At 40.1% G+C, this 12,374-nt stretch overlaps 1 protein-coding gene across 9 annotated transcripts in view; it reads right to left on the bottom strand.

Moving 5' to 3' along the window:
• Window positions 1-239: 239 nt before the first annotated feature.
• The window catches only part of KLHL24 (kelch like family member 24), a 47,277-nt gene continuing 35,142 nt past the window's right edge, over window positions 240-12,374 (bottom strand). For all 9 annotated transcript variants that reach the window (XM_069864990.1, XM_069864985.1, XM_069864986.1 and 6 more), the window contains 5 exons: window positions 10,624-10,808; window positions 9,366-9,484; window positions 7,856-8,044; window positions 7,470-7,658; window positions 240-6,328 (listed from right to left, as the gene is read on the bottom strand). In XM_069864990.1, coding sequence (XP_069721091.1) covers window positions 6,128-6,328; window positions 7,470-7,658; window positions 7,856-8,044; window positions 9,366-9,484; window positions 10,624-10,808 — 883 coding nt within the window. In that variant the 3' untranslated portion in view covers window positions 240-6,127. The remainder of the gene's footprint in view (window positions 6,329-7,469; window positions 7,659-7,855; window positions 8,045-9,365; window positions 9,485-10,623; window positions 10,809-12,374) is intronic.

Here is a 12,374-nt window from a genome sequence, read left to right as displayed (position 1 = left end):
ACTCTTCTGCACAGCCTTCAGTTTGCCTTTCTGGTCAACAGGTAAGTTTTATGATGAGAACAGGAAGATGAGCACAGAAAACACTGAGCCTGGGAGACAGAAGAATGGATTGTTGGGACACTGCAAAGAGGCAGAATCCCGCAAGTTAAATGACTCAGAAAAAAAGCAGGAAGGAGTTTCCTCCTCGTGGCATCAAGCCCCACCCTGGAACTTCTCAACCTGAATAAGACACAGTGGACTATTCAAAAGGCAAATCTTTATTAGGTACACTGAACTTTAAAAAACTTCCAAAGAATTATGCAAGAAATATATTTAAATATAACGTGTTATTGCAATTGTGCTATGTTACAAAATCACTACTGTCAGCACAATCTGAAGACAATGTTATATGCGAGATCATGTTCCACCGACTCTGGCACCCAGGAAGTGGTCTGCACTCTTTCTGTTCAAATGTCATTTGTGCTGCAACAGGTTGTTCTCGAAGACAAGATCAGCTCTTCGCGGAACTACACCTTTTATGTTTCAGTAAATAAAGGAATAACATGAACTGCTGTTTTCCTCAGCAAAAAAATGAAAATCAAGATGTAGTTTCAGGTGAAGTTAAAATATCATATGCGTAACAGTTGAGGAGGTAAACTCTCTTTCCATGGCTCCTATTAATCTCACTCCAAATTGTTACAGGTGCACCAAAAGGAGAATGACTCGCAGGTCCAGAATTTACACAGATGGAATCAGGAGTAGTACATTACATTGAAGTCTCTTGATCTGATTATTGCTATGCTGCATCATATTATTGCTTCACGTTACGTGTATTGAACAACAGCATCACGACGGACAAGTCACTGCGTTCAAAAATACCGTCGATGCCATTGACTAAACCAAGAAACTGGACGTGTTATGGACAGTCACTGACTAAACTCAAATCCTTTGTCACCAAGGAGTGCTGGAAACAAAAAAATAGGAACAACACAAATACCGATTTCCTTAGATTAAAACTGCCATAGCACTGTAATAATGGAAGCAGCCTAGGCATACGCTAAACAAGAAGTTTAACTATACTAGTTAATGATTGGCAAGATTTATTTCTCTTAGAAGGACATCAACAGTCTGGACAGTTAAGACCAATCCTAATAAAGATAACAAACCAGGAGAAGTAATCCAAGCTCTTTTTCCCAATAGATAAAAATATAGGTGAATTCAAGGCACAGGTATTTGCAAAATCAACACACATTATTTTCTTTGGAACTAATAATACAAAGTAAGCCATAATTACATTATAAACATGCTGTACACAGGGGCTTTATTTGCATTACTTTTAGAGAACAGCATTATCAGAAAATGATCACAAAATTATTCACATACACAGCTGTGCAAACAAACACAGGAACACAGACTGGAGCACTACAGTAGGAAAAAAAGAAATGTTTCTGTAGGTAGAGCTCTTAAACGATAACATTATCAGGGCGATACACTTTGAGTAACACGAATTTCTGTGTAATGCTAGTTAGAGCAGGCAGCTGGTGCAATGCCAGCGTGCAGAGAAGATGCGATTCTCACATGTAGTCTGGGGTTGGCAGGAGGTTGCTTACCGTTCTGTGCAACGCTCACAGCACACGCAGGATCATCTGACAGAGATCCATTTTTATTAATGCCACCTAAAATAATTCAAGACTGAGGAAAACTTGTATGCTAGACATTAAAAATAAAAAAACCTCAAATCACTGCTGGACCCCAACCACACAGCACATTTCTGTTAAACATCTCATCATAGCCCATACACTCCTTTTCTGTACATATATTGCTTATTCAAATAGAAATATTAATTTTGCCTCACAGTGATCAAGTCTGGTGAGTATATGCTCTTGAAGTCACTTTTGCCACCTTCAATGGTGGAAAAAAACCCAAAATACCTGCCCAGCTGGGCGACTGTGAAAAGAAAATGAACCTTTGGCTCTCTTGAACATTGCCACTAGAAGGCCAAGACCACATACAACTCTATCACTCCATCTGAGTCCAGTTGGCAAATGGCAAATATCTTTTACCACCCAAATTTCAGCATCTGGAATTGCAAACTTACAAGCATCCAGAATGCCTTGGTTTCAGCAAGCCCAGCCAAATGCACAAATCCAAAATGCACTCCATGGCCTCCTGCCATCTCCCCCGGCTCCCCAAGTTTCTCTTGCCTGTCTTTGGAGCTGGACCAAATTCAGGGCTCTGCCTACCCTCCGAGAGTGACAGCTCCTGTGCCTTGGGCAGGAGACAAACCTGAAGTCAGAGGGAGTAGGACTGCTTCTTGCAGAAGTTGAGTAATAACCTAAGAGAATGTGGTTAACTCAACTATTTTGAGTACAAAGCTAGGACAGTCAGCAATGTCCTAGCTCTCAAACAGAAGTGACCAACAAGCACAGGTGACCAAAGCTTCCTCTGAACCCCTAACAGGGCCAGCATCTTCTCTTCCTACATCATCAGCCTCTCTCAGAAATTTGCAGTATTACAAATACCATTTAAAGAACTCGAGTACATTATGATAAGGGTCCATATCAACACAATCTGCATTAAAGATACCTGCGCTTCAGAGAGTAGAAACAAAAGCCATTTCTGATGAGAACTGCATTGGTGCCAACTAAAAAACTATCAGTACAATTCTGGACCCTTGGTGTTCAATTGGAAAGCACAGTGCCCGATCCTCAAAGCGCATACCGGGCACCTACCATTACATGAATCATTTGATGGCACGGCAAATGGAAGAGATTACACGAGTTACGGTTACTTACGCACTACCAAGAAGGGAGCCTACTGGTAAAACTGCACGATTACCAGGAGATGTTACATGTTTGATGGCTGCAAAATGAGAAAGCGCACTGTCTATGTAAAAGTGAAAGGCTATAGGCTGCACTGTAATGTGGTACTGAAGTTATTGACTCAGAACCTTCTTGAAGCCACGTTGCAAGGAAGCATCAACTTTCCAATTAACATCGTATTGCTAGGAACAGAAGGATGTAACTCATGGACATCAGAACAGAGTACGAAAACATTCACTTTCATTGCTTCTTAAGAGTGAAATACTTCAAAGGGAATCACCTGTTTACTGGAGTGAAATATTAGGCAATTCAGAGTTTGTTATTTGGATGTGACTTTGGAGATGCTTGAGCTGTCTTCTCATGTATGGTTAGGCTGGTTACATCTTGGTGTCACTGTCTCTGCTTTGGGGCTGCCAAACGTATCACCAGTTATGATGGAAATCTTTTGATTAAACTAATGATGTTAATATTATTTTCTCTCCTCGCTGAGACAAAAAAAAACCCCAACTTGCTGCTCAAGCCCATAAATCACAAGCAGCTAGATATGCCTCACATAAGAGTTTATATCTTTGAAATCACCTATACCCAAGTGAAATGCATCAGAGAACAGGTGGCTCAGAACGCGACTTCCAAATTAATGCATCCTTCTGGAAAAACAGTACATTTTCATTAAACCAAAGGTGAATTTTTCTCTTCTAGTACCTCTAAAAATAGTTGTTCTAACAGAGCAGGCCGTAAGTGCGAATTATTTACAGAGTTAACAAGCAAGGAAAAAAATATTCATTGCTTGTTTTCAGGAAATAGTTGCATGAATAACTGCCATTTAGCAATGCTCCACACATGGCTGTTCAGCACTGAATACAGGTTCTCAGTAACTGTAAGCAGAAGTTTTCTTCTACATCAGCGTTTCTGCATTTACTGGTTCATAAAACACTGTCATTTTCAAAATAATAAGTAACACAAATTGTTAAGAACAGACAACCGAACTACAAAATGAATCTTTAAAACTGTAGAAAGCAGTATCTTGTTACTTACAGAGTAGTGCAGTATTATACACACAGGTTAAAAGATCCCTATACATAAATGACATTGTTCTACACCTACAGAATAAAGGATGTTTAAAACAACTTAGCATGACAATCAACATTACAAGCCTTAATATAAACAAGGAGGAATTCAAAGGAAAAGAGAATATTCTTCAAATTGCACCTCTAATGAAGCGCTCCTATCATTTTTGACATTTCCATTTGCAACGATGGCACAAGTTATATACAGCGTTAGTACATCATATCGGTTACGGGGCAATCACCACTCCTATCAGCGGACCTTATTCACAGGTACTGGAATTACCTTTTCGAAGTAACACTTGGTGAGCAGAAAAACAAGGAACTTGGAAAAGGATTAATTTATCTGATTAATTTGTCTTACATTACTGAGGGACTTCCTTTTTAGGGCAATGTGAATGTACATGCTCAGGGACTGACTTCCTAATTACATCACTGATTCACTGAGATTTTGCATTTTATCAGTATTCTTAACATATATAAAACAGTGTTTGGTATTCAGCCCAAAACTGAAAATTGTGTCCTTTCCTGAGGTTACAAGTTAATGCATGAAAGTGCAGCTCCCAGCGCTCTTTAAAAGTCATGAGCACACGTTACTGACAATGACAACTCCCATTATTGGCACAGCTTTGCTGAGGGTCAGAATTTCCACCTCATGAAGAAACACTCTGGGGAAAAACAGATGAAGAAAGTGCAGTGGAACAAATGACGTTCCAGAGATGGTGCTTGTTTTCACCCTCCTGAGCAAGCACTGAGACCAAAGCCCAGAGGCCAGGGCTGTCTCTGCAAAGGCCTTGTTTCTTTTTCAGTGCTGGCACTGACCAACTTCCCTACTGGCTGGTGTCCTCAGAATTCCTTTGAAAGGCAGTTCCTGAGGGCTTTGGTGATTAACAGGAAATTGGTACACAGACGATCCTATCTGTTATCCAGGTCTCAAGTGCTATTTCGGTGTTTATGAAATTGTGCATAGCGGAAACAGAGAGACTTAGTACGGGAATCTAGGGAGGACTTAAAAAGAAAACAGGTGCTTCTTAGGCTTCAAAATTAGCCAAAACATGGCATGTGGGAGTTACCTCATATGGCTACATGGACAGGTCCACAGATATTTTTCTGGTGACAGGAGGGAACTTTCCAGAACTACTTTATCTGTGGCCAAGCAGCTTATACAGTAGTTTAACTGTGCTAGAACAAGTGATTGTCTGAAAAAAGGCCAAGAATTACCCGGCGGGTAATCTGCCATCTCTGTAGATGAGCTATCTGACAGATCAATTTGTAAGCTGTAGGGTGCAACTTGAGCAACCCTGCCTCTACTGTTCGGTAATTTATAATGCAATTCAGAAAAGTGGAAGAAGCCAGAGTTCATAATTTTTTACTCCTTGAATAGTTTAGAGATACTTTGCAGTGATCAAAGAGAAAACTAACAGGCTTCAGCCGCACTATTCAAAAAGTGAAGAACTGGGATTCAAAGTTTGCCTCACAGATGCTTTCCTACACTCCAGCGGTCACTAGTTCTCTGTCATACAGCCTTGTATTTCTGAGAAACATTTAGCAACACTATGAATAAGGTCCATAGCGTCAAGGTACACAATCGTCACTGCAGAGCGGTTCAGCGGCTCACTCAGCAACCAGTACCTCCTTCAGAAAAAAACATTCCTCCAACATTCTGGTATTTATCCTATGTAGCATGTTTTGCTTGATGTTTTTTTAAATTCCAAACCATGCACGATCTGACACAAAGCCTGCTTGGTAAGCCAAGTAATCCGCTTGTAAGAATGCTGTACACATGAATCATAATTATATAAGCTTTTTTAATTGTAGGTAATTACCATAGATCATTCTTTGCAATTGACTTGCCTGTGTATTTTTCCAATTAGCAGAACCTGAAACGCCTTGCAGATATCGCTTCTCAGGACACAGGCACAAACGCTCGTGAAGGCACTTTCCCCAGAAAGCTTCCAAGGTTTTAATTACTAATCACATGTAGGGGAAACTTTCTGAACAGTAGTTTCATGTACTATTACTGCTCCCCTAACAGAGCCCACAGCAGAAATAACTGAGCTCTGGTCACTGGACAGATTTGAAGACTTGTTTTATAAGTTAAATTAACCCTTTTTCTAAAGGCACAGGATATAATTTTCATACGACACTTAGGCAGGGACAGGGCATTTTCCCACTTCAGGAATCTTTAAAAGCCTGTTTTGCAGCAGACCACTGGATTCATTCATGCCATCTTCTTCTTGGTTTTTTTTTTCATGAAAAAAATTACAGTTTAAAGCCTTTTTCATTATATCTATGAATCGTCACACAGCCATGATATGATACTGGCCTGGGCATGGCTGCTACTCCCGTGATTATGCTCGTTGCAGGGTCATAACAAAGAATAGTATCTGTGGCTTCACCGTTTTCTCGTCTTCCGCCGAGGATATAGATTTTTCCATTACACACAGACATGCCACAATTCTCCTGTTTCAAAACACACAGAAGAATACACGATTACTTAAAATACAAGGCTTCGGTTCCTGCACACCTACTCCACTGCAGAAGATCGGTCTATGTTATTCCCTCCTGAAAGGGCCAGTGGAGGAAGCACCGTAACTGGGGAAAGCAGCAGCACAATCCCACCAAACAGTCTGTTTCGGGGCAAGGGATAAAATGGAATACAGATGAATGCTATACTTGCCATTTAAATATCTCAGATAAGGAAAGGAGGAGAGAACAAAGGTTTTCAAAAGAGAGATCGAGGCAGGTATTATTAATGCAAGAAATGGGAACAAGTACAGGCACCTTAAAGGAGTAACAGATAATGAAGAGGGATAAAAGCAGGGAAAAGGAAAAAAGCCGTGCCTTATAGTAGTCCATAAGAAAAAAAGAGCTCTGTGTCTTACTTGAAAGGAAGAGAGATAGGATTTTATTTCTTCCTTAAAAGCATGCATGGGAAAAATATTCAGTTAAATAGAGAACACAGATCAAAACAGAGGAACAGAGGAAAGGCCAGGAAAAAAGAAGAACAAATTCCTGTTAAGGCAGGTACATACAGTGTGCGATTGATGTTTTAAAAACATGGGGAAAATTAACCAACACACACACACTTTACTGCTGAGGGGACACATCTCTAAGTTCTGTTCAGTGTTCCATATGTGGAAGTGATGCAGCTCTTGCTGCTTACGTCAGACACTTTCTGTGCTACACAGAGGGTTTTTTTTCCACACTATAAAAACAGCTGTTGATTTTTTTTTTTGTTATACTGAAAGGGTTTAATAATTTATAAGGAAATTCCCATCTTCAGTCTAAATTAAAACAAGCAGCAGAACTCAGAGATCAATTTCTACACAATTAAAATGTCATTCATGATACTGATACACTGTTCTCCAACAAAGTAACTGCTTTCCAACAAAAAGTTTGGAGTGGCTAACAGCCACATGGAGCTGGAAAGCTACTAGCTTAGAAACTCCTTCTTATGTGAGGTTTGGAATTATATAGATGAAGGAAAGCAAGAATGGAATCAATTTTAACAGGTTAAACAAGCGGGTACTCCCCTCATGACAAGACATTCATGTCAAAAAAAATACCTTTCAGATGTCTACATGCTTTCAGTGTTAATTACCTGTCTACTGAACGTATTCTGCACATGCATCCAGTAGTCCTCCACGGGATCATAGCAGTATATTGCTTTAGTGAGACCGCCGGCCACATAAATCAGATTGTTTAAAGACACAGCCGTAATACATCTTTTTGCGATAGGGATAGTTGCACGGAGCAACCAGGAATTAGTATCAGGATCGTAAGACTGAACCTGAAAACAAATACATGGATTTCAGATTAAAAGCCTAACTGAAATAATCACCTGGCAGGCCCACAAAGGTTATACAAGACAGTCGAAGCGGCAATTCCATTCTCAATTCAGCAAAACAGTTAGAACGAATCCCCGCGTGACCTGCTTTTAAACCAGCAATACTGTTTTCATCGTGGGCAGAAGATGCAATAACTGACCTTGTCGGAACACGTGTTGTCATCGGGACCACCTCCGATCACAAACAGTTTGCCGACACAACTGGTGACTGCTGGGGAGCTCACAGCTTCTTTAAGGGGAGCCACCTCTGTCCATCGATTAGAAAACGAATCGTAGCATTCAACACTGCTGAGGCGGTTTTGCCCATCATATCCTCCAACAACATAGACCTGTGCAGAGTGATGAAAACTATCACCTTTTCCTTTGCAGAGAAGTTAATACATTTAAATGTGAATTAAATTAGTTTGAAGCTGCAAGTATCCTAATTTCCTAGGTCTGTGAAGGGGTAATTCAGATAAGGAGAAGAATATGGTCTAAAAACAATGGGAAAAGACTCCCTAGAGTTCCATTCAGTTACATGTGGAATAAGAGTGCAAACACACGTCCGAAGCTGTTATTAATACAGAGATAGAAACTTCCTATTTGAATGGCATTTGTTAAAAAAGGCAGTTCTCTGCATTTCTCTTTTTGCAGACTGCACTCAGCAGCAGCAGAAGTCCATCAGAATTTACCTTTGCTTTTCCATGCTTTGCTTTTTTTCCTACTTGCTTACAAAAATATTTCTTCCTCTCAGTTTGTAAACTTTTCTTTAGTGTCCTGATGCTTCTCTCATAATCAAGAGGCAAAGCTCATTACTGTTTGTGTCTACCTTCAGTCCTCTGTTTGCTCCAGCTGCAAGTCTTGTTTAAGAAGCCCAAGGGACACCAGACGAATCACAAAATGTCCCATCACTCTATGCCCTTGTAAAAAGTCCCTCCTTCCCAGCTTTCCTGGAGCCTCTTTCACTTTCAGTACTGGAAGCTGCTATTAGGTGTCCCCACAGCCTTCTCTTCTGCAGGCTGAACAACCCAACTCTTTCAGCCTGTCCTCATAGCAGAAGTGCTCCAGCCCTCAGACCATCTTCGTGGCCTCCTCTGGACTCGCTCCAACAGTTCTATATCCTTTTTAAGTTGGTGATTCCAGAACTGGATGCAGCACTCCACGTGAGGTCACATGCACATCTTTAGTTTCATTAATGGAATTCCCCCCAGCAGTTTTATGTTAAGGCATATATGCCTTCAAAATACAGCAAACCCTGCCATTTCCCCACAGCATATATTTGGTTAATTTCAAAATAAAACATTAAATAAGAGAGCACAGCACCAGTTTCTGTTAATAACAGCAGGAACTATTAAACTTTTGACAGCACAGGCAAATCCAGATGTTTCTTTGCTTCCCCAGAAGTTGTTTCATGAGGACAAGACACTTTAATGACAAAAAAACCCACAAAAAGTAAACAACTGGGGATAATACAATGTTCATGTTCACGAGAATGTCTGACCGAGGAAGAGCCTAATTGTTTGAACTGTTCATTCGAAAATACGTATTTTTAAAATTATTTGATAGGAAATACAAAGTAATTTGTATTTGTAGGTATGCTTTCTCCACTGGTTTTTTTATATACAGCAAACATCCCCACTATAAGTAAAACTATAAGTATACTTCTCTTACTTTACCAAGAAGAACAGCCATTTTATGACGCCATCTGCCTTTATTTAAGGAGGCAACTCTGATCCAAATGTTAAGTTGGGAGTTATAAATCCAAACATCCCGGCTATTGATTCTTCCACCTTTAAAAGCAAAATAGGACAATTTGAATTAATTCATTATTGAACAAGAAACATTAACTATTAACATGCCCCTCTTACAGCTGGCAATGAAAATTTATTGTCCTTTTCAGGTGAAACAAAGAGCTATCTACACTTATCTGTTAGACTGAAAAAGCCAGTTTCAGTGGATTTCAGGCACGAAAAAGGGCAGGAAGTTGTTTTACTTCTGTGCCTTTCTCAGTAACACACTGGGATCAGTTTGTTTATCTCTTGAGATTGGAATGCACTTCAATGGCTTTTGCCCCTGCCCTTCACCCTTTCTTTAGTGCCACCACCTGAGTGAGACACTGGAAATCTTAACTGTTCTGTGCCTCAGGGTACACCACAACACGAGCTGTTCCTCTGTTTGGTTCCAGTATATACCTCCTACATTTTACGCTTGTTCAAACAGCACAGGTACTACACGAGGAGACAATTTCTTAGGTTAAACTGACATGTGGGGCTTGGTGTCTAAACCAGCAGCTGGACCCTACAATTTACCTGATCAAATGCGAGGTATTAGTACTGCTCATGTCACTGTAAAAGGTTGGTATAAATGGATCCCCAACTCGGGTGCTAAAAGGAACTTGTTTACATTTTACATTGCCACAAGGAGGAGCAGCTTTAACTGTTTTTCTTTCGGAGGCAAGGCAGCCATCTGATAGAAGCAACAACGCTGAGGTGCTCCCACGCAACCAGTGGTTTTAACCAGCTCACAGTGCATCTTTCTAGCAAAGAAAATGCTGCTGCGAAAAGCCTGCGTGGGATTTCTTGCTTCCAGTTTCTCTAGCTGTTGCTGCAAAGAGGCCAACTCTATTTTACAGCAGCATACCTAAGGAGCATAAGGTAACCTCTTTAATTACAACAGTTATCCTGGAATCAGCTGCAAAAACCTGCTGATTAATATCAAACAAAAATTCCAGAAAACAGTTTTGCCTGCAGTAAGACTGGCCTGGGGCTGATGATCCCAATTTACATCAGAAAATGACCTTCAGTTGAGCTTCTGCAAGTTCACAGTACAAAGATCTGCCACACTACTTAAAAAAAAAAAACAAACAAAACAAGAAAAAAACCCACAACAAAAAACCAAAATAAGTCTTAATTTTTTTAGTATTATTCACCTGAAACAAGAATATCATTCCGCAGAGCACACACCGCATACTCAGACTTGGTAAACTCTGGAAGTTTAGCCAGCGACTTCCACTCTCCTGTTACGGGATCGTAGCACTCGGTGTAGGGCAAATTAAACCCTCCGACTCGTTCACAGCCTCCAACAACAACTATCACCTCAGAATAACCAGTTGATCTAAAAAAAAACGAACACAGAGAATTAAGATGTAGAAGACATTTATTAGCGCATGGAGGCCAAACAACATTGTGTTTCATACTGTGTTCAGGATTTAGCATTAACTTCTGCAGCAAATAAAAAAGAAGAAAAGAGTCATTTAGTGAGAGGTTTTCATTGTTCCCAGCTGCCTCATAACACTGCAGGTTGTCACATGCCAGGTGTTCTCTCCAAGTGCTGTAGATGCACTGCACAACCTTCCATGGAAAAAACCAAATAATTAAATAATACAGGCTGCCCTTAATCTAATAATATTTTTGCTTTGACCGTGTGTGCATACGTAGCAGAAACAGACCTCAAACGAGGCCTGAGACAATGATATGAGCCATCTATTTCACACTGAAACCAGACCATCCCAAATTTGAGAAAACTCATAGCATTTCACATTCCATAATTATTCAAAAAGTTTAAAATGTTTTAGGTTATTTCCTGCAAACAAAAGCTGAAGGCACACAGTCACCAAAATAAAGGAAAAGAAAGAGACCTTAGAGCCAATGCACAAAGTGAAAAACAAGTGCAGTGATGGAAGCACACAAGTAAAAAGAAAAATCAAGCCTAAAAGAAAAACTAAAACACAACACAAAAATAATAAGCATCAAACAGCCTGCAAGTGACCGAAGTAAACCTTTACGTTCTATTCTATACTCCCGCTTTCCTCCTCCTAACCTGATGCTTCTGCATGATACATGCTCTAACCTCACAGCAGTAACAAAACTCATTACATGTTAATCCACATTTGAATGTGGAGTCAACCAACCTTGAATGTAGAGTCAACCTGATGTGAAAATCAAACTATGACCAAATCTATAATTTATTGTACGTATTTGTCACAATCCCTTTGTTTCAGGGCATTTTTAGATTAAAGGATTTTGCACTGGTATAGCTATTTAAAGGACTGCTGCCTTTTAAGGCAGTAAAACTGAATGCAAGACTGATTTTATTTTTGATAAGTGTTTTTGTTGTGTTGTGCTTTAACTTTGATCCCCATATGAAAATATATTCATACCATTGCTGAGTACTGCAGTCCTCTCTCTCTCAAAAAAAAAAAAAAAAAGACTTAACGGCTGCATTTGAGAGAAAAGCTGCATTACCTGCCCCCAAATTTCCTAACACATGAACTTATGCACATATTAACTTATAACCCTGATGATGTTTCCCCCTTTCTGAAATATCAAGAACAAAACCACTTAGCCCTTCTCTCTCCTGGTCACCACACAGCACAATTTAAATACACCGCACACATATCCCTACTCAGGAGATCTTAAACAGGCAAAGGCAATGCTCGTGTACTGAGGAAGCACACCCGCACACTGAACTAGCTGGCAGAACCACTCTCTCCAGCTCCTCCGCTTTGAGGCCCTGCCAGATCCTGGTTTCTATGCATTTACTGTTACTGATTCTTGCTTTTCTGAGGAACAACTCCAAAAAGAATCTCTCAAAGGATGCAAGAGGGGAAGTCCCTGTGCCAGCAAAGCATTAACCAGAAAGAGAATTTCCTTAAAAGCAAGACACTCATCTCCATTTCCC

Source organism: Phaenicophaeus curvirostris, chromosome 10 (genome assembly GCF_032191515.1).
Source record: "Phaenicophaeus curvirostris isolate KB17595 chromosome 10, BPBGC_Pcur_1.0, whole genome shotgun sequence".
NCBI classification, from domain to species: Eukaryota; Metazoa; Chordata; class Aves; order Cuculiformes; family Cuculidae; genus Phaenicophaeus; species Phaenicophaeus curvirostris.
This window is presented reverse-complemented; position numbering and strand designations above follow the sequence as displayed.